Source organism: Centroberyx affinis, unplaced genomic scaffold (assembly GCF_046629955.1).
Source record: "Centroberyx affinis isolate AG114_WGS23_722 - 3 ecotype Tasmania unplaced genomic scaffold, CSIRO-AGI_Caff_v1 ptg000100l_1, whole genome shotgun sequence".
Lineage (NCBI taxonomy): Eukaryota > Metazoa > Chordata > Actinopteri > Beryciformes > Berycidae > Centroberyx > Centroberyx affinis.
In genome coordinates this window covers 505001-530109 of record NW_027278802.1, presented here as the reverse complement: position 1 = coordinate 530109, position 25109 = coordinate 505001, and the positions used below count along the sequence as shown (strand labels likewise).

Sequence of the window (25109 nt, the reverse complement as noted above, 5' to 3'; positions counted from 1 at the left end):
TGGGCATCGCGCTCATGCAGGTGCAGAGAGGACACCGACTCCTCAGTGCAACCCACCGCACCTCGACAGACACAGTGTCATCCGGTTGATCTGGGAAAGGACAAATTTAGTTTGTGTTGGTTAATTTGCACTTTAGCACCAGAGCACACTCTGCCACAATATTTGGCTGCTCATAATTTCACAGTGCTATGGGAATTTCCATTTGTATATTCAGAGCCCGCATTCTCCACAGCCTTTTCCTGAATTTCCCTAAGGGGATCAATAAAGTGCTATCTTATCAAGGTTATCTTATCTTAAATTCTTGGGGCGCTCAGGAGTTTACATTGGGCACTTTGGGCAAGGAGAAGGTGCAACAGAGTGTTCAAATATTTGAAATGGTATCCAAATCAAGCTAATTGGCCAAAACCACACAACAATTGAAAATTCCTCAGGCCATAAGTCTCTACAGCTCAGCTTAGCTTAAATATGTTACTGGCAATAACAAAAACCAAAGACTGTGAGACTGAAGCATTATTGATTCTCAAATGAAATGTGATCTCTTGATAAAAGGACAGACAGTATATGACCACTTAATACAATTTTTAAAGGTGTAAAGGTTTGATAAAGCTGATTAGGTCCTTGGGATGGAGCGCCTCGATAAAAGCTGGGCTCTGTTTGTCCGTCTGTGCTGGCAGAGTCTGTGGGTGCTCCAGATTTGCAAGGGTACCTTCCATCTGCTGAGGGGGAGAGAGGTGGTTACAGTACACACCACACACAGGCACCCACCTTAGTTAGGTGATGCTGTAGCATTTTCTTGGCAAATACGATCTGACCGATCCGGTGGTCCGGTCTGGTGAAGGCCACATACACATGGTTACAGTGGGACCACTTGTCCCTCATGGAAATCAGCGTGTTTTCCACCTGCTCTATAATCCTCCGTGTCACTTCGCGCTCCGATACCCACTGGCCAATATTATCCTCCATCCACAAACGCACTGCTATAGACACACTGTCAGCATATAGTCTATAACTGTCAGTGTCACACGCTGTTATAGACTATACGCTGTTACATGTCTATAATATTATTGACATAATGACAGTGTGAAGACTTTACCTCTTGTTTGAAAAAGAAAAAAAACAAAAAATATATGAAAAAACTGTTTGAGCTTCTGTATGTGTTCACATTTGTTTGTTTTTGCATGTGTGTATATGTGCATGTTGGAGTGTGCATGAGCATGCATGGGTGTGTCTGTGCATGTGCAGCACATGTATGTGTGGGTGAGTAAGACTTGGTGTCCATTTTGTTGAGATCAGGATAGTAGCTGATGGAGCCGGAGTTCTTGTCAGGTGTGTAACAGTGGCTTTCAATCTGGACTGCCACATCCTATCAATGCCACATCTATCTGCTGCTGGACTCTCCTGTTCAACCGACACACACACACACACACACACACACACACACACACACACACACACACACACACACACACACACACACACACACACACACACACACACACACACACACACACACACACACACACACACACACACACACACACACACACACACACACACACACACACACACACACACACACAGGATGCACAGAGCAATCAAAGAATTGATTTGGGTGAATTGAATTAAAAACAAAATAGAATGAAACACTATAATACAGTAGCCGTGTGTGTGTGTGTGTGTGTGTGTGTGTGAGTGTGTGTGAATGAGTGTGACTGATGAGTGAACAAGTGAATGTGAGTGTCATGCCTAAATGAGGTGAACCCACTCCAGCTGTTTCTTGACTTTATCGCTGACTCTCTCCAGCTGCTCCTGGCAAGACCTAATCATTTGCTGAGCAACAGAGAGACAGACAGAGAGAGACAGAGCGAGAGGCGGAGAGAGAGACAGAGAGAGAGGGAGAGAGACAGAGAGAGCGAGAAAGAGGGAGTGAGAGAGAGAAAGTAAACAGCTTTGACAGATTGTTTATGCTAATCAATCACTCACCAAATTCAGTGGTGCATATGTCTGTCTGTCTGTGTGTGTGTGTGTGTGTGTTTGTGTGTGTGTGTGTGTCTGTGAAACCTGCTAAAAAACATATACCTGCAGTTGCTCCCTCTCCACCGTATCCTGAATGTGATTGTTGTTGCTTGTGCATTTCTGCCTCTGGCGAAGACACTCACAGGCGTAGGCGGACTGGCCATCTTGAGTAGCCTTCTGGGAGTTTTTTCCGGTGGGTTGGTTGACCTGGGGGCCAGCGGTGAGCCGAGCGAGACCCATACAAAAACAAGTTCCTAACTGACCGGTCGGCCGGCTCCACAGAGAGGGAGCGTGGGATGTGGTGGTGGGGGGTATTAAGTGCATCACTGGTCCATCTTTCTCCCCTGCCAACTTTGGTTTGGTCCATTCTACGTCTCCCATTGCCTTCTCTCACACACTGAGCTGACAATGACAGACTGATCATGTTGTGTATTAATTGCGTCTGAGTCTACATAACAAATGAACATGGAGAAGCAGCGAACCACAAAACCCAAAGGCAGTGCTTAAAAATTAAGAGAAAGTCCCTTGAAGCAGATGCCACCAATTGATTTGTGTATTTAGTGGCAGTTGAGCTAACAGTGCAACAAGTGACAGCTGTGCAGACAGCATTATGCTGCCTTCAAGTGTTGTTGGAAATACTATAATTATGACTTGAGCACACATAGCAGTACTACTGGGATAGTCCAAATTTTCTATGATACCCAAGTTACCAAGATGTGACATTTAGGTGGCAGAGAGCATGGAAGCTGTGTCAACAATATATGGTGAAAGCGATGTATTTTATTATTATAGTCTATGTTTCTGTTTGGCATTTGATGTAAATGATTATTATGCATGTTTGCATTTTCAATCTTTGTTTAAAGGGATAGTTTGGTATTTGGGGGATTTATTTTTCCTACTTACTTACAGAATCAGAAGAACTTCTGAATGTCATTTTTATGTTTCTGCATGCAGTTTGAAGGAATGGGGATGGTTAGTTTAACTGAATTGCTGGAAGTCTACGGGATCAAGCTGCAGCTCCTATATTCCTCCCTCTAACCTTTAGTCTTATCCCTTTAATGTTTGTCATGCATATAGGCTAATAACTAAATTAAATATTGATGCCTGATGTGCAGCACAAAGCAGTTCTGTGCGGCTTGATTTATGGATTAAAACACCAGACACCAAAAAACTACTTTTGCTAAAGGGTCCATTTTGTTTTCAGTCCTATTTCCTACCAAAAGTACTTGAACATGCGATAAGTGGTGTTTAGAACTTCCAACCAACACTTGACAATAGCATTATATCATCTCTGTTTTTTTCAGGCTCTTAAGATGCAATACAAAATAAATCATCCAAATGCTGAATTTACAATTAAAATTCAACACCCAATAGGCTTATGCAAAATGCCAAATTCATTTTAAACATCCTATAAATAATGGATTATATCTCTAATAATACTTTGGACATACTTTATTTACTCAACTTCCTATCAAGCGACTATAACGTGTGACTAAAAAGCCTACGGAGATACTATATAGAGTTAATGTTAGGGTTGGGGTTAGTGAAATAGGGCCAGGTTAGGGTTAGGTTAAGGTTTAAAAAATGGGGTCAGGGTTAAGATTACACAGTCTGTAGAGATGCATCAAATAGCAAGTGACACTTTGTTGTACATCTACTTTCTGTCACCTGATAGTTGAGTATCAACATTGGACTGTCCAAACAAACTGTTACCATACTTTGTTCTAGTGTGTCTGTCTTGTGAGGGGCAGCGTGTGGTTTGTACTAATGTGTCCGTCCTGTGAGGGGCAGGGTACAGTTTGTTCTAATGTGTCCGTCCTGTGAGGGGCAGGGTGCAGTTTGTTCTAATGTGTCCGTCCTGTGAGGGGCAGGGTGCGGTTTGTTCTAATGTGTCCGTCCTGTGAGGGGCAGGGTGCAGTTTGTTCTAATGTGTCCGTCCTGTGAGGGGCAGAGTGTGGGGTCTAGTGTCTGTGTGTTGGTTGTGAATGGCCGTTCAGGGTGAAAACTCCAGGGACGCTTTTTATCCCAATCCACCACTGTTCACAAGACATCAGGGTGTAGAATGAAGAGAGGTCAATTTGCCAAATTACAACAATACATTTTATGTATAATATGAATAAATGTCTCAACCAGTAGCACCTACAGTCAGTCACTCTGGGGCCACACATGCTCCTTCTGGCCTAGGATTAAATCCTGCCCAAACTTAATCTCCTCTGTCTCCCTCTCTGCTTTGTAACTGTCTTAAATACAACATAGCAAATATTTGGTTAACTGCCCACTTCCCTCTTTTTAAAAAGTCTTAAATTGTAAATTGGTTTCATATCTTTCATCTAACAAGCTGAAGAAACGTATCAGCTTATTCCGTTTCTGTGTTTTTGGGTGCCAAGTCAGGTGTTATCTCAGTACTACAGCACCATCCTCACGTACAGCATCAACCTAAGAACCAAGTGGTTCCTCATGCTCAAATGATCACCTACTGCAGAGAAAAGCATCACAATTTCATCAGTGGTGCCCCTTTGCTCATATCTACTCACACACACAGTCATGCATGCCTACTCCCTCTCTCTCTCTCTCTCCCCCTCCCTCTCTCTCACACACACACACACACACACACACACACACACACACACACACACACACACACACACACACACACACACACACAGGCTCTGGCCTTGTATCTTAAAATTTGGACCAGATTTGCTCTCTCTTGTTTTTATTTGGATTTATGTCCCCTGTTGCTCTTTAAAGCACTTTGAGGCTGACTTTGTGCAACTTTCCTTGTGCTGAGATGAGATTTAACAATTCCTGAGAGCCTCCTATAATCCATTATTCAGGTCCTGTTGACCATGAATGCAATCTGCTGCAAATTATACATTCCTATGGCATTATGACTAATGGCAACATAGCAGCTTTCTTTCCTCTGAAGGCTATTTATCGTTGTCACATTCACCCTCCCAAAACCTCCTAGAACCAACGTGCCGTGGGTGTATTTGTGCTGTGGAAACTGCAGGTAGGATGCGCTCTTGTATCGTAGGTGAGCTTTTTGACTTAGAGAATCTGATCTGTGGAAATAGCTAAAATAGATGCACAAAAGTAGTATTCTTGTGAGTAACAGGAACAAATTCACTATGGTTTGGAGTGCAGCAGCAGTCAGGTGTGACTCTGAACAGGGGGGGGTTCAGCATGTGACTCAAGGACACTTGAGCAGCAGCAGGGATTATTTGAAACTGATGGACACACAGCAGGGACCTCGCTACTGTAACAGCTTCTCTAGCCTCCACACTATCCGGCCTATCCAGGTGGAGCCTCTATTAGATGGATATGGATGGATATACCCCACTGCCTCACTCTCTTTCAAACACTATCTTTCTTTCCCTCTCTTTCTCTCTTTTTCTCTTTCTCACTCTATCGCTCTCTGCACGCACAGACACACACACACACACACACACACACACACACACACACAAACACACACACCTGCACCGGTCCCTCTGTCTCGGTGGGAGCCTTCTCCAGCCGCCCTTTGACCTGCTGCAGAGCCCTGGTGTCCTGGAGCAGCTGCTCCAGCTCCAGGCACAGCTGACTCCTCCAGTAGGAAATGTCCATGATCCGCTCACCGATCTGCCGCCTGCTGTCCGACTGGCACCGCCAGGGAAGCAGCTCTTTACGGCGGATTAAAGGTAACGTGTCCCGCAGAAAGCTCTGTGCAAGCATGTGTGCCAGCACTAGAGTTTTTCTGTTTTGACACTGTCTGTAGGCCTACTATTTGAATTTTCTGTTATCCCTTGTAATTTTAAATTTTAGTTTGTGTTGTAGTGTAGTTGTGATTTTCAGGCCCTTTGTAGTAGTATTTTATGACAGCTGTTGCAAAAAGAGTCACTAGATTGAGCTAGCAAGGCAGGTTTTTTGCATATCAGCTTTGGAATTTATGAAGTTTAAATGACACGGCGTATTCAGTAATACTTGTATTGTTTGTATCACAGTGCGTGTTTGCAACTGCAGTTGCTAATCTATGTGTGAGAAAACATATTTTAGCTGGCAAATATTTTAGTTACAACTAGATTGAGCAAGTTTTACAGATGTAGAGTTTGGACAGCTAACGAAACATTTTGGCTAACAGGCTACTATGATCAGGGGCAGTCTTACCATTAGGCAAAGGTGGACAACTGCCTTGGGCCCCGGCAGCCAGAATGCCCCATAAAAGACAAGAATTCACCTAATACAAAAGAAATGTACTCTTTTTGTAACTTTTTGTTACAATAAATTATTTCAGTCTTGAGTCATGGATGGATTAAAAACCAAGAGAGTTGGGATTCATGGGCCCCATGCTTGGCTTTGCCTAGCTGTAAATCACTACGTCTGCCCCTGACTATGATACTGAAAGACAGCTAACCTACTGGTGTGGCTGTGTAGTACAGTGGATCTCTAACTCTTGACAATACATTGGGTTAATATGCTGATTATTCTAAGACTGTAGTAGGCTAACTTCAACTACAGCATCATGCTGCATACTATAGCTAGGTGCTGTGGGACTGGACAGCATATGTAGGCCTACTTGTCTGTGTATTTGTTCGCCTATAATTTTATATAATACTTCCATGCTACAGACGAGTAGAGTGAGGCAGCCCTCTTCCTGTTTTGGTTGAAGCCCTTCCTTTGTACCGTGTGTAAACACAGAAAGCAACACGTCTCATTTTTCTACAGCCATTATACTATGCTATCAAAATTAATTTGAGAATGATATATCGAGGTTTATATTCTACGTGTAGCCTAGGGGGTTTAAACTTTCCGTTTTCAAAGTGGCGTTTCATCTTTTCCATTTCTCTTCCAAATTACTCTGGTCCTACAGGCCTAGTTTGAGACACCTGTGCGACTTCCCCTTCCTTGTGGAGAGTCCTCCCGAGCTGTGTTAGCCTCCTTATTCAAAAAAGTACTGAGTACTTGTTACTCGATTGAAATGTAATGTTATTACTTGACTCATTATCCCGCGCGGTACTGGAGCAGTAATCTGTTACACTCACTACATTACTTCCGTTACACAACCAAAATCTGTTGCCTTCATAAAATCAGGATAACTCAGGTAGACCTACCTCTCCTGCGAGAGATCAGGGAACCAAATAGCACTGATGTCCTGATCTTGTCATCCTTTGGCTCTATAAAATCAAAACAGAAAGTAACAGAAAGTAAACATCTGCCTCACCTAAGCTAGCCCATAGTGATATATAACACACTGTTATCTGTCCGTCAGCTTTTGACATTTTTATGCATGGAAAGCCGATGGACGGTTAGCCTCTGATTGGCTGATGCTGCCTGGATCGCACGCGCCAGTCAACTTTAACGTTGCATCAGAAGTCACAGTTGGTAGCCTAAGTGTATTCTCTTGTTTTAACGCCTTAAATGTGTCTTGGTCGGTTCAAAGTTTACGTTGTTAAGTTACAAAATATATAAATAAATAATAAATCAGAGTGTAGGGTTTCAACTGTCGCCTTATCCAATTCACACACACTCCATAGAGATTTACAGTCTATTGGCGTGATTTTTTGATGCATCACATCACAGAGGCCCTAACAAAAGTAGCAATTTTACAAATAAAATTGAAATAGCAATTCATTGCGCTACACTGCTCATTGCTGGTAAAAGTAATGCCATTGCTGTGAGAGCACTGCTGTGGTGCTGATGTTGGTGAGTAAACAAGCCGCCTGGCCGCAGGGCTGTCCCGGGCTGACCCGGGCTGACTGGTCGGATCGGGTTTGGCTGCCAGCTGCAGCATGAGAGCAGCGGCTCTGCTTCCTCTGCAGCCTGATGGTGGGACCACAGCGACCACACCGCTACTGGATGACTCGTATGTTGACCAATAGACTCTAGTTCAATTATTTTGAGAAACGTAAAGCCTGCGCCTATTAAGTCTAATTTATTTACCCTAGGTAGTGGGCTGCAAATAGCCTTTTGGTTGAAGTCTTTGTAGCCTAAGTCACTGTCTCAGGAACAGGGCTAAAAATAGCTCAGATGTAGCCAAAGGCCTGTTTTTTTTTTGTTTTTTTTTGAAAGAGCGAGGCCTTGCATCATAGCGGTAGGTTTATATCCGAGCCCAAACTTGTTTTGATATAGACGGCCAGCCGGTCATCTGGGGGAGAGGGCAAGGTCGTCTGGGTTATGGACTGAATCCAGCGGAGATGCTGCAGTTTGTGTCACTTTACTGTTTGTTTGTTGTGAGGTGGGTCCACCTGGCGGGCAACGGGAGCATTGCTCATGTAGAGACGTCAATTATCTTTCCGCCGTAGCCTTCACCTTCATCTGTTATGCTCCACTGTACCCTTGAGCCATCTCATGACACACTTTCCCACTGTTTCGGTGTGCAGTCCAGGAGTGAATGGAAATGCACTGCTCTCCCACACGCTGACTCAAAATGGTAAACAGCCAAGCTATTCCCAAAAAACAGGGACAGCGGGGATCCAGTGGAGAGTAAAATAGGCTACCCACCTCTTTACTTGCGGAATAGAGTTTACTGAGCCTAGTCTAATTTTATGACATAAATTCATAGTATAGGCTACACCACAGGCTACTAAATTGATGTAATGTTATAAGAGGAAGGGGAAACGCATAAATTAGGCTAATGTTAAATTACTCAATTAAGATGTAATTGATTTTTGTTTGCCTTGAGGCGGTATCACACTATTTAGCCACCTTTTTTTTTTTATTTACCACCAGATCACTGGTGGACACCGTGTATGATGGACGCAGACCTCCCCGGTAATTGCGGTGATCAGTTCTCATCGGAGTGTGTGGAACTCAAGCCCCCGGCCGGTCACCGAAGAATAGCAGTCGTTAAATATTCATCCTCCGTTCCCGGGACACTTTTCCTCCCGACCCCTACTGCTCTGAGCTCCGAGCAAGAGGTGGGACCTGTGTGAGTGGGTAAGAATTGTGAAGGCGCTTCACTGAGCAGTGTTATTTCAGTATTGGGTGTGTGTGTGTGTGTGTTTTTTTCTTTCTAAAAGAGGATGGGGAAACGTGACTATGGAGCCCCCGTGACGTGAGCAGCTTCAACGGTTGGGTGTGCAAGAGGAAAGGTAGACCCCCAAACAAACACACACACACACACACAATCACAATCCGTGGTTAGTCTGTCTGCATTTTTCCTGCAGGCCAAGTTTGCCTCTGGAGTCTGTCTGTCTGCTTGTATGCCGATCTATCTCCATATGACTAGGCCATTATCAAACCATCAAATATGACCACAGGAATAGGTAGACACATGAATGGAACATGTGCATGAATATGTAGTTGTGTGCTGTGTTGTGCATGCCTTACACTTGCTGCAGGCCTGTTGCTGACCTACTAGAGTTGGCATCCAACTAACTCAAAACCAGAGTGCTGCAGGTCTAATGGTGGCCCACTAGATAGCAGCAGATTACTGAGTGTGTGTGTGTGTGTGTGTGTGTGTTTGTGTGTGTGTGTGTGTGTGTGTGTGTGTGTCTCACAAAGGTGGCCTACTGCCCCTTCTCACTACCCCAGATTTTTTCACAGCAAGAGCAACGGCTTTTGCACCTTGTCAAGTCCACCTCAGTCAAAACATAGCACAAAAGTCCTTGTCTGCTCTGCGTCATCCTCCCTTTCGCTTTGTTGTCCCTCTTACTGTTTATAAATTCTATCAAAAGATGGAGGACTGCCTGCCAGGAACGATGGCTTTGGGAAGATTGAGGCTGGCTACAACTCAGAGCATTTTATGTTTGATAGGCAATTCTTTTCATTCTACTTCAAAGGCTGAAGCTAGAGACAAACATTGGAAAATACAGGAAAAAATACTCTTTCATCACTCTATCTTTCTCTCTCTCTCCCTCTCTGAAATGCACGTGTACGTGCACACACACACATGCACACACATAACTGTGCATGGACACACTGTACACTTATACACATATGCTGGGTGATCTTTGCTGTATAGTGATGATCAAAGAGACAACACACAAGGCAAGACCAAGAGATCAAGATCTGGCAACCCAACACCTGTACCCTGTAACAGGACAGATCTGGCAACCCGAGCCCTTCCCTCTGGAACAGGAATAATTTGGTTGATGGCACTAATAATCACAGCCCTGTTACCGATCCTCCACTACTTGTGTGTGTGCGAGAGAGTCATTCCTGTGTTATTGATACTTGAAGGGAAGACGTAATTTATCTTACAAGTGGGTGTTTCTCCTCCCTCTCCTTCTCCTGCTGTTACGTGTGTATAAGCTGGGTGGGGGGTTGTCTGTGTTGCTCACAGTGATGCTGTTCAAACATAATGTTTCTTAGTCAGAATAAAGCGTTGCTCATCTCACCTTATCCCTCACACACACATACACTCCACTCACACAGCTTACGTATTAGGCTACTCTGGCAAGAGAGGAGGAGCAGATTTAAGGCCAGATAGCGTAAAGGTTGTCCATGTGACCTCTGTCTCGCAGACACAGTGTTACATCACACACATAAATAATGCAAAAATTAGAAGTTTTTTATTCTTGGGTGTGTTTCTTGATTTAAGTTGAACTTACTGTCAATCAATCTTATCTTCTGCATCCCCTTCCTCACTCATTCCACCTCTCTTTCCTTTCTCTCTCTTTTTCTCTCTCTCTCTCTCTCTCTCTTTCTCTCTCTCTCTCTCTCTCTCTCACCCTGTTGTATTATTCATGCCCCGCCCCCTTAGCAGCCCAGAGTTCTCGAGTTTCACCTGTAGAGCCAAATGACAAATTAAGACTCCTTCTACGACGGCCACAAGGAACTCCTCTAACACACACATACGCACACATACATACACACGCGCACAAACAAACACACACAGACACCCCATCTCTCTCTCTCTCTCTCTCTCTCTCTCTCTCTCTCTCTCTCTCTCTCTCTCTCTCTCTGTTACATGCACACACACACACACACACACACACTTCCTCACACACACTAGCTCTCACACACAGAGACCTGAGGAGGGTAGTGTGTTAGCAGAGCGCTGTGCTGAGTGAGGGAATGTGTTGTAGTGTGCAGCAGAGGACAGAGTAGGTCAGAGGAAGAAACTGAGTGTGACCCAGAGACTCTGGCCAGGAGTTCATTGCTTTTTTTTTTCAAGGTAAAAAGAAGAGCTACAGCCAGGACACCACAAATTTGAAGACTGCAGACCTTAGCCACCACCACACTTCTCTTCTCTACCATTTGTCATTGAAAGTGCAGGTGACTATGATGGAAAGCTGCCTGGATGATGAATGAGCGTGGTGAAACTGCCAGAGGAGTTTGTTTTTAAGTACAGCACTATTGGAGAAAGACTGGACCATAGAGGGAGTACAACTGGAGTAAAGGCTGCATGCTTTGGTGTGGTGTTTTAATGTCTGTATACAATTTGCTAGCAAGATTTACATGGCTGAAAGCAAATGCCGCTATGTTAATTTTATCTGGTAATTAAAAAAACACGGCAAGAATACACATCTCTTTTATGATAGAGTCTTCACAGTGAGTTTAAGCTTGATAAACACTGTCGATGCTGTATGACACAAGCAGAATTAGATTCATAGTAGATTTCTATGGCTCTGAGCCTTTGAACCCGTTGACCTTAAAGCATAGCATAGGAATGGAGGTCTCTCAGTAGGGATTGGAAATCTCTGGGTAGTGGTCAGAGATCTCTGGGAATGGACTGGATATCTCTGTCTAGGGGTTGGACACTTCTTTTGGTTGGCGGTTGGAGGTCTCTGGGTAGCAGCCAGATGTCTCTGGGTAGGAATTGGAGGTGTCTGGGAAGGGGTTGGAGGTCTCTGGGTAGTGACCAGAGGTCTCTGGGTAGGGGCTGGAGGTTTCTGGGTGGTGGCCAGAGGTCTCTGGATAGGGGTTGAAGGTCTCTGGGTAGAGGTCAGAGGTCTCTGGGTAGGGGTTGGAGGTTTCTGGGTAGAGTTCAGAGGTCTCTTGGTAGCGGCCAGTGGTCACTGGGTAGAGGTCAGAGGTTTCTGGGTAGCGGTCAGAGGTCTCTGGGTAGGAGCTGGAGACATTAGGGTTATGGCCGGAGAGTCTGAAGGTAGTGGCTGCTGTGGAGTATAAGAGTCTCTGGTGCTGACATATCAGAATGGCCTGAATTAGCTGGCTAAGGATATTGTAGCACTGTTACAGTAATAGGGCTGTGACATGAAGTTTAGCTGTAACTGTCTGGTTTTTCTTTGTATGTGGTGTATGCATGTGTGTGCGTGTGCATATGTGTGTGTGTGAGTGTGGACACCATTGACACTCAACTATTTGTGCTTTACAGGAGCCTTCATGGGGACCAGATTTGGGAGGTGTAGAATTGCTTTGGCCAGGCGGACCTGTCCTCACACACATACTGCCCTTGCATACAGTGCCGACACAAACTCAACCACACATATCTAAACCAAGGCATCTATAAGAGGTCAGACTGCTATTGTAAAGCCGTATTCCATTCATCATATTTCTATACTGGTTTAACCGAAAATGCTCTTACAGTATTGTTTTCCATGCTGTTTACATGTAACATCTGTGTGTTTGTGTGTTTCAAGGTTTACTGCACTGAGTCCTGAGGAGAGGGCATGGTGCACTCTTAGCTACCTGTCAGAATGCCAGGCAAGAAAGACGCCAAGAAGGACGCAAAGAAAGGTGGAAAACCTGAACCACAGAAAAAGGAGGAAGAAAAGAAAGGGAAGGATGACAAAAAGGCAGGAAAAGATGATAAGAAAGGCAGCAAGGATGATAAGAAAGGGGGGAAGAAAGGAAAGGAGGAGCCCCCCAAGGGGAAAGGGAAAGATGATGGGAAGAAAGGGAAAGATAAAGGGAAGGGAAAGAAAGTAGAGTCAGAAGAGGAAGAAGAGGAGCTCCTAAGTGATGAGGAAGAGGAGGATGAGTTCAGTGAAGATGAGGATGAGGATGAGGAGGAAGACTCAGAGGATGACAGGAGAGGGAAGGGGCGAGGAGGCAAGGGGGCTAAGGGAAAGAAAGGAGGGAAGTCTAGACGTGGAGGAGATTCGGATGAGGATGAAGAGGACGATGAAGAGGAAGATGATGAGGATGAGGATGATGAAGAGGATTACAAGAAATCCAAGAAGAAATCCAAAGATGATCGCCACCATAAAGGAGGGAAGTCTGACGCAGATGCCAAGAAGAAGAAAGGGAAGAAGAAAGATGACTCTCCGGCACTTCCAATTAAGGAAATCCCAAAGAAAGGCCTGAAGAACATGTCCAGGATGTTCATGAAGTTCTCTGGCTTCAAGAGGCGCAGGAACAGCAGAAAGAAGCTGAAAAGTACATCGCGTTTGTTCCTTGGGTTGGGGAAGAGAAAGAACCGCCTGGCCAAGAAGAAACGACGCAAGTCCATGCTGAAGAACACCTCTCGATTCATGATGAGATTTAAGGCCAGCAAAAAAAAAAAGGAGAAAAAAGAGAAGGAGGCCAAGGAGAAGCAGGCAGCAAATGGTGGGAAGAAGCCAAGCTACATGCTACTCCGTTTGGGAGGAGGGGGACAGCCGGAGAAGAAGGGGGGCCTCTTTAAAGGGTTATTTGGGAAGAAGGGGAGCGATGGCCAACCAGAGGACTTCAAAAACAGTAGTATGTTGCTGGGTAAGGTTGCAGGGGCAACCAACTGGCTGACCAAACGCTTCCTGTCAAGTAAAATGCGAGCCAGTGCAGAAGGACACCAGGGCTGGGGGGGGCGTAGAGCACACAGCCGACAAGCCAGCTCCAGAGGTTATCTCCATGGTTACCACAATGGCGGCTATGAGCACGGGGAGGAGGCATATGGATATGACCAGCTCCAAAAAAGCCATAGTGGCTATGATGCTGGTTATCCTGGTTACGGTGCGGAGGCAGCTGCATATGGGGGCCAGGGTCAGTTTGGTTACTATGATAATGGAGCAGGGGGAGCAGACTATCAGGACCTGGGCTACTACGAGGAAGAGGGACTCTATGACCCCAATGCTGGATATTATGATAGTGGTCTCTATAACGAGGGGGCAGGGGACTACTATAACCCCTATTCCCCTGCTCAAGGCTACAACCAGAAAGCTGATTATTATGGTAACCAGCAACAACAGACAATGGCAACGTATGGTGACGAGGGTCAGGACTACTATGCACCAATGGGAGAGGACTATAGTGTCTATGGAGAGGAGGTAGGTGGGTACCTTAACCCCCAGGCTCAGGGTTATTATGATGATGGTCAAGGAGGTTACTATAATGATGGACAAGGGGCTTACTATGACGATGGGCAGGCAGGTTATTATGACAACCCCTATGCAGCAACAATGGAAATGCAAGGAGGATTTACACCGGACTACCAACTCAACTACAGTGAAGCTGGCATATCCTATCCAGACTACAGCTCTCAGGAGGCTGGTTTCTTGGCGGGAAACCAGCAGGTCTATGGCTTTGGAGGACAAGGAATGGAGCAGGTACAGGGTCTATATGGGGACCAGTATGCAGACCAGTTGGGTCAATATGGGGATGATATTACTGGGGTTCAGGGAGGGGAGATGACTTTCAGAGTGCCCAGGCCACAAGTGCGTCTATTTGGGAAAGAGCGTCTGGATGTGCCCCTACCCCCAGCACCCACCTTGCCACCTGATCCAGAGTTTGAAGACATGTCAGAAATCCAATATGAAGACCAGATACCTCTTGCACCAGATCAACACCCCGACATGATGTTACTCCAAGAGCAAATGTTGTCACCACAACAACAAATGATGTTGTCACCACAACAACAAATGATGATGTCACCACAACAACAAATGATGATGTCACCACAACAACAAATGATGATGTCACCACAACAACAAATGATGATGTCTCCGCAAGAACAAATGTCTCAGCAAGAACAAATGATGATGTCTCCGCAAGAACAAATGATGATGTCTCCGCAAGAACAAATGATGATGTCTCCGCAAGAACAAATGATGATGTCTTCACAACAACAAATTATGATGTCTCCTCAAGAACAAATGCTGTCTTCACAAATGATGTCACCACAACAACAGATTATGTCGCCGCAGGAACAGATGATGATGGAAAATCAAATGGTGCCATCACAGATGATGTCACCGCAACAACAGATTATGTCACCACAGGAACAGATGATGATGGCACCTCAAATGGTGCCATCACAGATGATGTCACCGCAACAACAGATTATGTCACCACAGGAACAGATGATGATGGCACCTCAAATGGTGCCATCACAGATGATGTCACCGCAACAACAGATTATGTCACCACAGGAACAGATGATGATGGCACCTCAAATGGTGCCATCACAGATGATGTCACCACAGCAACAGATGATGTCACAACCAATGATGTCACCACAGCAACAGATGATGCCTCCACAAATGTCACCACAGCAACAGATGTTGTCTGCACAAATGATGTCACCACAGCAACAGATGATGTCTCCACAAATGGTGTCACCACAGCAACAGATGTTGTCTCCGCAAATGATGTCACCACAGGTTATTCTAACTCTGTTCTTTCACTATTCATTCTGAACATTAATATTCTATAGTAGATAGAGGAGATATCAGAAAAAACAGACACCTCACCACTGCCTCACAACCTCATGTAGCAGATTTACAGAGCGTACATTTCCCATAAGAGCCGTGTTGGTATCCTAATGTTGGAAGGCCATAAGACTATGTCATTACTAACTAGTGGTTAATGGTTGCATTGTGATACAAATTTTTTAACCAATTTAATCTATTTTGCTTCTGTTTATTTTCATTCTCCATGACGTTGTTTTTGGTTTTGTTTTGCCAGCAGCAGATGATGTCAGACCCAATGATGATGTCACAGCAGCAGGGTTATGGCCCCCCTACAATCCCCACCCCATCTGCCATGCTTATCAAGCAAGCACAAATGTCTCCTCTTCCTGGCCGTCGCCTACAACCCTCTCCCACTCCATCCCGCCGCTCTGTCATGATGGCCTCCCCCCAGATGCAGCGCCATCCCTCTGTCATGGCTTCCCCAATAGCCTCCCCTATGGCTCCACGTAGACGAAGCCCCTCCCCACAGCCCTCCATGCGAGGCGGATTTACCAGTGTCCAAAGACCCCCCTCCGTTATGTCAAGACGGTTCTCACCGCCTTCCTCTCCTATGGCTTCCCCCCTCCCCCTCCACAGAATGCAACCTCAGAGACAACCCTCTGCTCTGGCTCGGGGACCTTCACCCCCCCACTCTCCCCGTGCCTCCATGATCCGACGCAGTCGTCCAGCCTCACCAAGAGCCTCCATGATGCGACGCTCTCCACCCTCCTCGCCTCGTGCCTCCATAAGGAGGCGAAGTCCTCCGCCCTCACCCACCCCTGCCCGCAGCCCACTTGGAGGGAGGAAGCTTCGTGGGTCACCCACCCGTCCCCTCTCCCCTCGTCTTGCATCTCCCCCTCTCTCCCCACAGCTTGGCAGAAGACCTTCTCCATCTCCCTCCCCTTCCCATCGGAGTTTTTCCCCTGCAGCACCCCGGCCTGCATCTCCTACCCTCTCCCGTCGCTCCACTCGTCTACTCAGGGACCCCACCCCAGTGGCCAGGCCCAGGATGGGGGGCAATGTTCCTTTAGGTGCGGTCAGGCCCTCCCCTATGGGTCTCCGGGGGCGTCCAGTGCCTCCACCCACCCAGAATGTGCCTCCATTCCGTCCCTCCTCCATACGGAGCAATAGGTCTTCCGTTCTTACAGTGGACTCCTCCCTACTCTCTTCCCCTTTCCACTCCCCTCACATGGCCCACCGTGTTCCCCTGGGTAGGCGAGAATCTGGCCGTTTCCCTCCTCGGCCCATGGCTCGAGGACGTCCTCTCATGGCCCAGCAGTCTATCAGAAGGATGCCTCCCTCCTCTCCACAGCCCTCTCTTAAACACATGCCTCGTCCTGCATCCCCCCGCCTCTCTCCTCGTCTCTCTCCCCGACTTTCCCCTCAACCAACCTATGCACCAGACCCTTATATGTCTGACCCCTATGCTGTTCCTTATATTGAGCCGTCAAATCAGTTTATTGCCCCCCCCTCTCCCATGCTATCTCGTGCCCACTATGGTCCCCAGGCGGTAGGCATGGGTGAGATGGTTGCAGGATATGAGGAGCAGTTTCCTCCCTCCTCCCCCATGCTGTCTGGGGCATTGCATAACCAGGCCATTCGTGATGCGTCCTATGCCTCCCCACTGCAGAGACCAATGTCACCTTATGAACAGCCTATGGCCCCCTCTTCTCCCATGCTCTCTGGGGCTCTGCAGAATCAGGTACTAAGAGATGCATCCTATGCCTCTCCTTTACAAAGGCCGATGTCACCTTATGAACAGCCAATGGCCCCCTCTTCTCCCATGCTTTCAGGGGCTCTGCAGAATCAGGTACTAAGAGATGCATCCTATGCCTCTCCTTTACAAAGGCCGATGTCACCTTATGAACAGCCTATGGCCCCCTCTTCTCCCATGCTTTCAGGGGCTATGCAGAATCAGGTACTAAGAGATGCATCCTATGCCTCTCCTTTACAAAGGCCGATGTCACCTTATGAACAGCCTATGGCCCCCTCTTCTCCCATGCTTTCAGGGGCTATGCAGAATCAGGTACTAAGAGATGCATCCTATGCCTCTCCTTTACAAAGGCCGATGTCACCGTATGAACAGCCTATGCCCCCCTCTTCTCCCATGCTTTCAGGGGCCCTGCAGAATCAGGCACTGAGGGATGCATCCTATGCCTCTCCTTTACAAAGGCCGATGTCACCCTATGCACAGCCTATGCCCCCCTATTCTCCCATGCTTTCAGGGGCTCTGCAGAATCAGGCACTAAGGGATGCATCTTATGCCTCTCCTTTACAAAGGCCAATGTCACCATATGAACAGCCTATGGCCCCCTCTTCTCCCAGGCTGTCTGGAGCTCTGCAAAACCAGGCAGTGAGAGGAGCGTCCTATGTGTCTCCACTTCAAAGACCTCAATCTCCATATGGCCCATCGGTGCCTTCATCTCCAATGCTCTCTGGAGCCATGAAACATGGTCAGGCGATGAGAGGTGTGGCTTCTTATCAGACCCCAACCCTGCGCTCACCATATGGCCCAACTGTGGTTACTCCGTATGATTATATATCTGAGCCTGGCGCATCACCACTGCTCAATGATGCCCTGCAGAACCGGTCTAACTTGCAGAATGTCTCATCATTAAGAACCCCAATGGCGCATCGCCGGAACCCTTACGCACCCGCTGGGCCTCAGCTCCACCATGCACTACACCAGAACCCAAACCTTCGGCAAGCATCTTACCAGACACCTATGCAACTCAGACGCTCCCCCTATGGTCCTCCTCCGCCCTCTTCACCAATGCTTGGCAGTGCCCTGCAAAACCCCCAGTTGATGCAAGCCTCGTACCGGCTGCCAGACGGAACCTTGGTGTCACCATATGCAGATCCACGTTCCTCCCCATTGCTCGGCAGCGCCCTGCAAAACCAGCAGGTCCGTGGAGCCTCATACACCTTGCCTGATGGATCAATTATCAGGGTAGGTAAAAATGAAACATGTCATAATCACCACACAATTTGAGGTCCATGTTTGTCTATGTAATAATAATACTAATACTACTACTACTACTAGTAATAATAATAATAATAATAATAATAATAATAATAATAATAATAATAATAATAATAATAATAATACCAAAGTTTGGTGTGGCAGCTTTTTAAAACCAAAATTAGAAAACACTTAAACATAAAATGACATTACTTAAAAACAAGAGATTACATAAAATGATAAATTAGTCAATAATAGGCCGTTTTCATGTCGTGAGAAACCGGTGCATTACAACTTCCTGTGGCAATTTTATTTTTGTGAAGAGGTAAGTTTAGGTGAAGAACTTGTAGTTTAGATTCAGGAGTCAACAAAAACAGTCTTTGAACTTCACCAATGTTAATTTTGGGCAGGTTGTGGAGCGATTTAGTGAAGGCCAGAGCTGTCAACGGGAAGTTGTAATGTACCTGTTTCTCAATGCAGAAGCTGTTACTATTACAATGTGAAAAGGGCCCATAAGGATAAAGAAGTAAGAGTCTAAAAATTGTTACAGAGGCCAGTTTATAAAAATGAGTTTTAAGAAGTGATGTAAAAGACAAAACTGATTTAGCTAGCCTCCTTGGGCAGGTTGTTCCACAGTATAGGGGCCCTAATGGAGAACGCTCTGTCCCTTTGGGTCTTGAGTCTAGACTGTGGAACAGGCAGAAGAGCTCTGTTCCAGGATCTCAGGATATGGTGTGGTTCATAGGGAGGTAAAAGGTCAGCCATGTAGCTAGGGGCTAAACCATGTCGAGTCTTAAAAAAACAAATCGTAATATTGATCCTAAAGCTAACAGGCAACCAGTGCAGAGAGATGCAGGTGATATGGCCAGACAGAACCCTTGCAGCAGCATTGAGGATAAGCTGCAGGCATGAGAGGGACTTTTGAGTGAGGCAGGTGTAAAAGGGAATTACAATGATCTGAGAAAACAAATGAGTGAATGACGTCCAAATCAGCTGAGGTTAGCAGTGGTTTGATTTTTGAAATAATTCTCAGCTGCAGAAAACATGACTGCACAACCCTCCTAACCTGCTCATGAAAGGTTAAATTGGAATCAAAGAACATCGCTAGGTTATTAGCTACAGGTTCCCATAGCTCTCTCCAGATTATGTATGAGTATAATTGTTAGAGTTGCCATTAACCAAAAAGGATTATGAAAGCACACAAACATCCAAATTCAGGAAGGTTATGCAAAGCAGTTTCTCAAAAGTAATGAAGGAAAAGATGTAATCATAAATAAGTACATAATTAATCACTTCACAGAATATAACATCATCAGTATAATTGACAACAATATTGGACGCATCCTAATTGTGCAGAATCTGTCATTGCCTACTATGCCAGCATTTTAATTTGCTGTAATGTAATGTATTGCTCTCTCCACTCTCCTATCTGACTCTCCATCCGTACAGGACCCACGTCAGCCCCAGTCTCCTAACCTTTCCAGAGCTTTAAATAACCAGGATCTCAAGAATGCCTCCTACACTCTCCCCGATGGCTCCATTATAGACCCTAGACAGCAAGTAATCCATGACCCTTGATCCTTTACCTTAATTGCAGGCACCTTTTAATTTGCTTTCTTCTCTCCCCTTATCCTTCTTAACCCTATTTTGTTAACCATTCTGGCTCCTCTGTCTCTGCTCATACAGGGATCTATTTCCCCAAACCTGGCTAAGGCCCTGAACAACCCAGCTCTACGCGGGGCCTCCTATACCCTCCCCGATGGGACCATTGTGATTGACCCCAAACAACAGAAGTCTGCCTCCCCAAACCTCACAGCAGCACTTCAGAACCCTTACCTGAAAAGTGCATCTTACACCCTGCCCGATGGTACTATCATTATTGATCCACGGAAACCTGTCTCTCCAAACCTGTCCAGCGCCCTTCAAAACACTGCCCTGCGGAACGCCTCCTACACATTGCCGGACGGGACGGTGGTCACTGACCCCAACGCACCCATATCACCAAACCTTGCCAAGGTTAGCCATGGATTCATTCACCCTCTTTGTTTCTTTTTGTCTCCCCTCCCTTTCCCAATACCAATTACTTTCCATGTGTTGTTCTCTTTCTCCTTCTTCTCTTCCTCCCAATCCCATCTGTAGGACTTGTTGTAGAAGGGCACAGGCATAGGGATTCAAAATCTTTTCCTCAATTTGACTTTTTGTTTATGTTCGCCAAGATCTGTCTGTGCTGACCATTGCTTTTTACAAAGAGGACCACAATGGAAATAAGTCTTCTTGACTTTATTGTCTGTTGAATTCCTCGACAATTTTATATGTGTATGGTTGTGGCCTAAGGGCCTTCAAACCTATGTGTACTTTAAAATCTGTCAAATAAAATGAATCAATCAATCAATCAATCAATCAATTCTTAGTTTGATTTGTGTTATATTTTTACCTAAAGTACTTTTGATCAATGTAAAGCATAAACATCAATAGGTTGGCTTGGTCAGTGTCACACACACAACACAACAAAAATGTTAAAAACTAAAACAGCCAAAGAGGTCTATTTTTGTATGTTTGTTTTTGAATTTAACTTATTTTGTTCAAATGAACCTCACTGGGTTCCCAGTCCACCACTTTTCCTGAAAGGGTAAGGGTTTTTGTATTTTATTGATCCCCCAAGGGGGAAAACTTTATTTATTCTCTTTTCCCTCTTGTGGGGACATAGGACCAGCCAATTAGTGCAGCACCCATTGAGCAGGTAGGTTAAGTGTCTTGCTCAGGGACACTTCAGCTATTGTGGCAACAAATTATTAAGATATTAAATTATGTATGAAATATGCTGATTGTTTTAGATTCGCCTTGCTGAAACAAATTAGGTTTGCCGAAACATTGCTGTTCCGATTTGTATGTAAAATCAATGCAAGGTAATGGGTAAGGTATCGTGGGTAAAATTGACCTGTGGTCATTTAAGGGGGTAATAGAATTTGGTACTCAATTGCTACTTCAACTCTACTGAAGCTTTATTGAACTGTCCCTCTTGAACCTGCAAGGCTGACCTTAACTGAACTCAACTGTTGTTATGCGTAGGCCCTGAATAACCCAGCGTTGAAAGGAGCTACATACATGCTCCCAGATGGAACTATGATAGTGGACCCCAGGAAACCAAAAAGCCCCAATCTGACAGCTGCACTGCAGAACCCCTACCTTAAGGGGGTGTCCTACACTCTGCCCGATGGAACCATCATCATTGACCCACGGAAACCACTTGCTCCTGACCTGTCTAAAGTGTGTACCTGTTTCAATTGACTTCTCTGCAGTACATACTGTACCTGTTTGTTTTGTTGGCACCTGTTTCACTTGCCGGGTGCCTTTATTTGCCACTTAAACATAACAGTCATGCCATTATGAATCTGTTCTGGATAGTAAAAACTTATGAACATTTTGAATAATTTGAGTAATTTTGTAAATTATGATCATGTGCATTCATCATAGACTTGAATAATTACCTGAAGTCTTCCTCCTGCCGTCTGCAGGCTCTTAATAACGAGAACCTTCGTAACGCATCATACCGGCTTCCTGATGGTTCCCTGGTTATCCCGGGCCAGACTCCCAACCTTGCCGCTGCGCTGCAGAGGAACCGGGGGCTGCGATCTGCAGGCCTCTATCAGCTCTCAGATAGTTCTGTGTTGTCTGGTGTGCCCAAACCCACCCCTCCCAACCTCTCCTCTGCACTGCACAACGATGAACTCCGTGGTATCAATTTTAGGTAGGGACGTACTACTGCATTAATGGAGACTGGACTGGTGAAAGGACTGGAATAGTTATCCAGCTGTTGTGCAGAATCATTTGGCCACAAATCAAGTTGCAGATTTTACATAATCTTTCATCATAGTCAAATTGAACAAATCCTAGGAATTAGCATGTCACCTCTGAAAAATGAATTATGTGTAAAAATCTGTATCCACATGCATTGCAATTTATAAAACAATCACAAAATTCCACCAGAACAATTGCAATATACTATTTTAGTAATGTCATTGAACCCGACATTACTTGTTCTTCATTTCTTGGTCCATAGGTTGCCAGATAAATCTCTTCTCACACGCCGGTTCCATAACCCGAAACTAGGTGAGGCAATCCAAAACCAGCAGCTTCGCTATGCCTCATACCGGGTACCAACACCCCTGTACGGCGAGGATGGGCAGTACGCTGTGGTGCCTCCCTATGGGCCACGCTCAGGCCACTGGGCCAAGAATGCCCGGGGAGGCGGGGATGGAGGGGAAGATGTCTGGGCTGCCGAGAGGGTTCTGCCACATGGGACAGTCCAGAACCTGTCAAAATGGTCCATGTACCGAGAAGAGGGGGCGTTGGAAGGCTTTTCACCCCCACCTCGGGGTGTGGAGGGACAGCTTCAGGAGCCAGACTGGGCTCCTGACAGAGAGAGAATACATGGGGGAACCTGGTATGACAAGGTAGCTAAAGCTCAGCTCCCTCCTCAACTACTAGCACTGGTTCAGGCTACAATTAGTCATGAATTCTTGATATTCTGCATATGTTTCTATAGATGTAATCGTTAGTAACCCATTTTTAAGAGGACTGGGTCTTCCACATTTTGAGTATTTTATTATTTTTTTTATGACAGTTCACACGGTGAAGTGAGATAGAAAGAGAGTGGAGAGATATGTAACGTGAGAGCATTAGCCATGTTAACTGACTGGGTCAGCTGGATGGCCCACAACAAAACATTTTACTGTAAAGTTCACAAACAGGAATATGAGAATTTCTGCAAATTATATCTCAGCTGTGCATCAAATGGTGACAATGTTGCATCATAGTTGGGCAAATTACACACCATTGTGTGTTTGTGTGTGTGTGTGTGTCCAGGTCTACTCTATTGTAAGCATGCCCACAGTGGGCCACAGGGTGAAACGCTGGGCGGAGGGAATGGAGGACATGACACAGATGGAGTAAGTACAATCCAGTACTAACAGACAGTCACGGCTCGCTCCTCACATCAAACACTTATGAGCACTTTGTTGCAACACAGATCAGTACAACACAATTCCATTCATTTCTCTCTAATTTTTAAAAAATGTTCTGTGTTTGTGTGTCAGGGTTCCCGCAGGCTTTGAAAATCCTTGAAAGTTTGTGAATTTGAGAAAAATAAAATAAGAATGATGAATGGATGGCCTTAAAAGTACTTGATATTTTATTAAAATATAGTGCCCAAGTTCATCTCTGGACCTCTCTCACCCGATGGTCAACATGTCCCATCCTGAGAAAAACCCTATGATGGATATTTGTGTTGATACAGCAGCAGTTTTAAAATTAACCCATGATTTCTAGACTTGACAAGATCATGAATAAAAAATAGGTCTCTGTGATATCTAATTTTGACAAATGTCATGTCTTACTCCAACACATGCCAATTTTGAATCCTTGAATTTCAACAAACAAGACCTTGAAAGTCATTGAAAAGTCCTTCATATTGATGTCCAAGTGAGTGTGGGAACCCCTGTGTGTGTCAGTATGTGTGCATGCGGGTGTATGTGTGTCTGTGTGTCTATTTAATTTCTGATGTGTTTAATTTCAGGGAGCTGAATGAGACCACTGTCCTGATGAACTTGAAGAAGCGCTATGACCAAGAGCTCATATATGTATGCTTGAGTCTACTATCATCAAATATCATCAACACAGAGAGAAGTGTATTCATTAACCCACTCTCCTCGAACTGTCTTCCTCTTCCCTCCACCCAGACCTATATAGGCAGTATCCTTGTGTCTGTGAATCCCTACAAGATGTTCAACATCTACGGCACTGACATTGTGCTTCAGTATGAAGGCCACGGCCTGAATGACAACCCTCCGTAAGTGTGTGTGTGTGTGTGTGACTGTGTGTGTGTGTGTATGCCAGGGATAAGGACTCGAGTTTAAGTGACACTTAAGTAACATACAAACTGACTTCAGACTCGACTTGGACTTGTCCTCAAATTACTTCAGACTCCACTCAGACTCTAGGTTAGTGAATCGTGAACAATGAGCGTCTGTAAAAGTGTTTGTGTGTGTTCGACCTATGCAAATAGTCCTCAATTTATTCTGAATATTATAGACAAACATAGGAAGCGTTAAACTTACGTTACCTTTGAGTCTGTGTGTGTATGTGTGTGGTGAAATTAATCTGTTCATGCACTGACCTATTCTTCCTTGAATTCACGAATGCTAACTTTTTCTGTCGTGCTACAATATTGTAAGTTGTGCTCAGGAAAGTGGCTTCCGCTTAATGACTTAAATTAAGAGTGGGTTGGAGGTAGAGGTGTAAATACCAGCACTCTCAGGTGTTGCTAAGAGGTTTCTGTTACACTGCTGGTGGCTGGTTGCCAAGGGAGAGTTTGGTTATGAATTTCACTATCACCATTACATCTACAGCAACCACAGGACACACACACACACACACACACACACACAACCAGTGAGCATCCATGTGCATTTGTACATTCTAATATTGTTATGTTGTGTGTTCCAGTCATCTTTTTGCCATTGCTAATCTCTCATATACCACCATGATGGATGCCAAACAGAACCAGTGTATTATTATCAGGTAAGACATGCTGAGACTGT

The 25109-nt window shown here is 45.3% G+C and overlaps 1 protein-coding gene across 1 annotated transcript in view; it reads left to right on the top strand.

The window, feature by feature from the left end:
• Nucleotides 1-13214: 13214 nt before the first annotated feature.
• myo15ab (myosin XVAb) overlaps nt 13215-25109 on the top strand; it is a 39794-nt gene continuing 27899 nt past the window's right edge. Inside the window, exons 1-12 of the mRNA XM_071523357.1 lie at nt 13215-14818; nt 15338-15479; nt 15790-18498; nt 19960-20070; nt 20197-20526; nt 21580-21777; nt 22005-22242; nt 22522-22964; nt 23377-23459; nt 24086-24149; nt 24249-24358; nt 25015-25089. Of these exons, the coding sequence (XP_071379458.1) occupies nt 13215-14818; nt 15338-15479; nt 15790-18498; nt 19960-20070; nt 20197-20526; nt 21580-21777; nt 22005-22242; nt 22522-22964; nt 23377-23459; nt 24086-24149; nt 24249-24358; nt 25015-25089 (6107 nt within the window). The remainder of the gene's footprint in view (nt 14819-15337; nt 15480-15789; nt 18499-19959; nt 20071-20196; nt 20527-21579; nt 21778-22004; nt 22243-22521; nt 22965-23376; nt 23460-24085; nt 24150-24248; nt 24359-25014; nt 25090-25109) is intronic.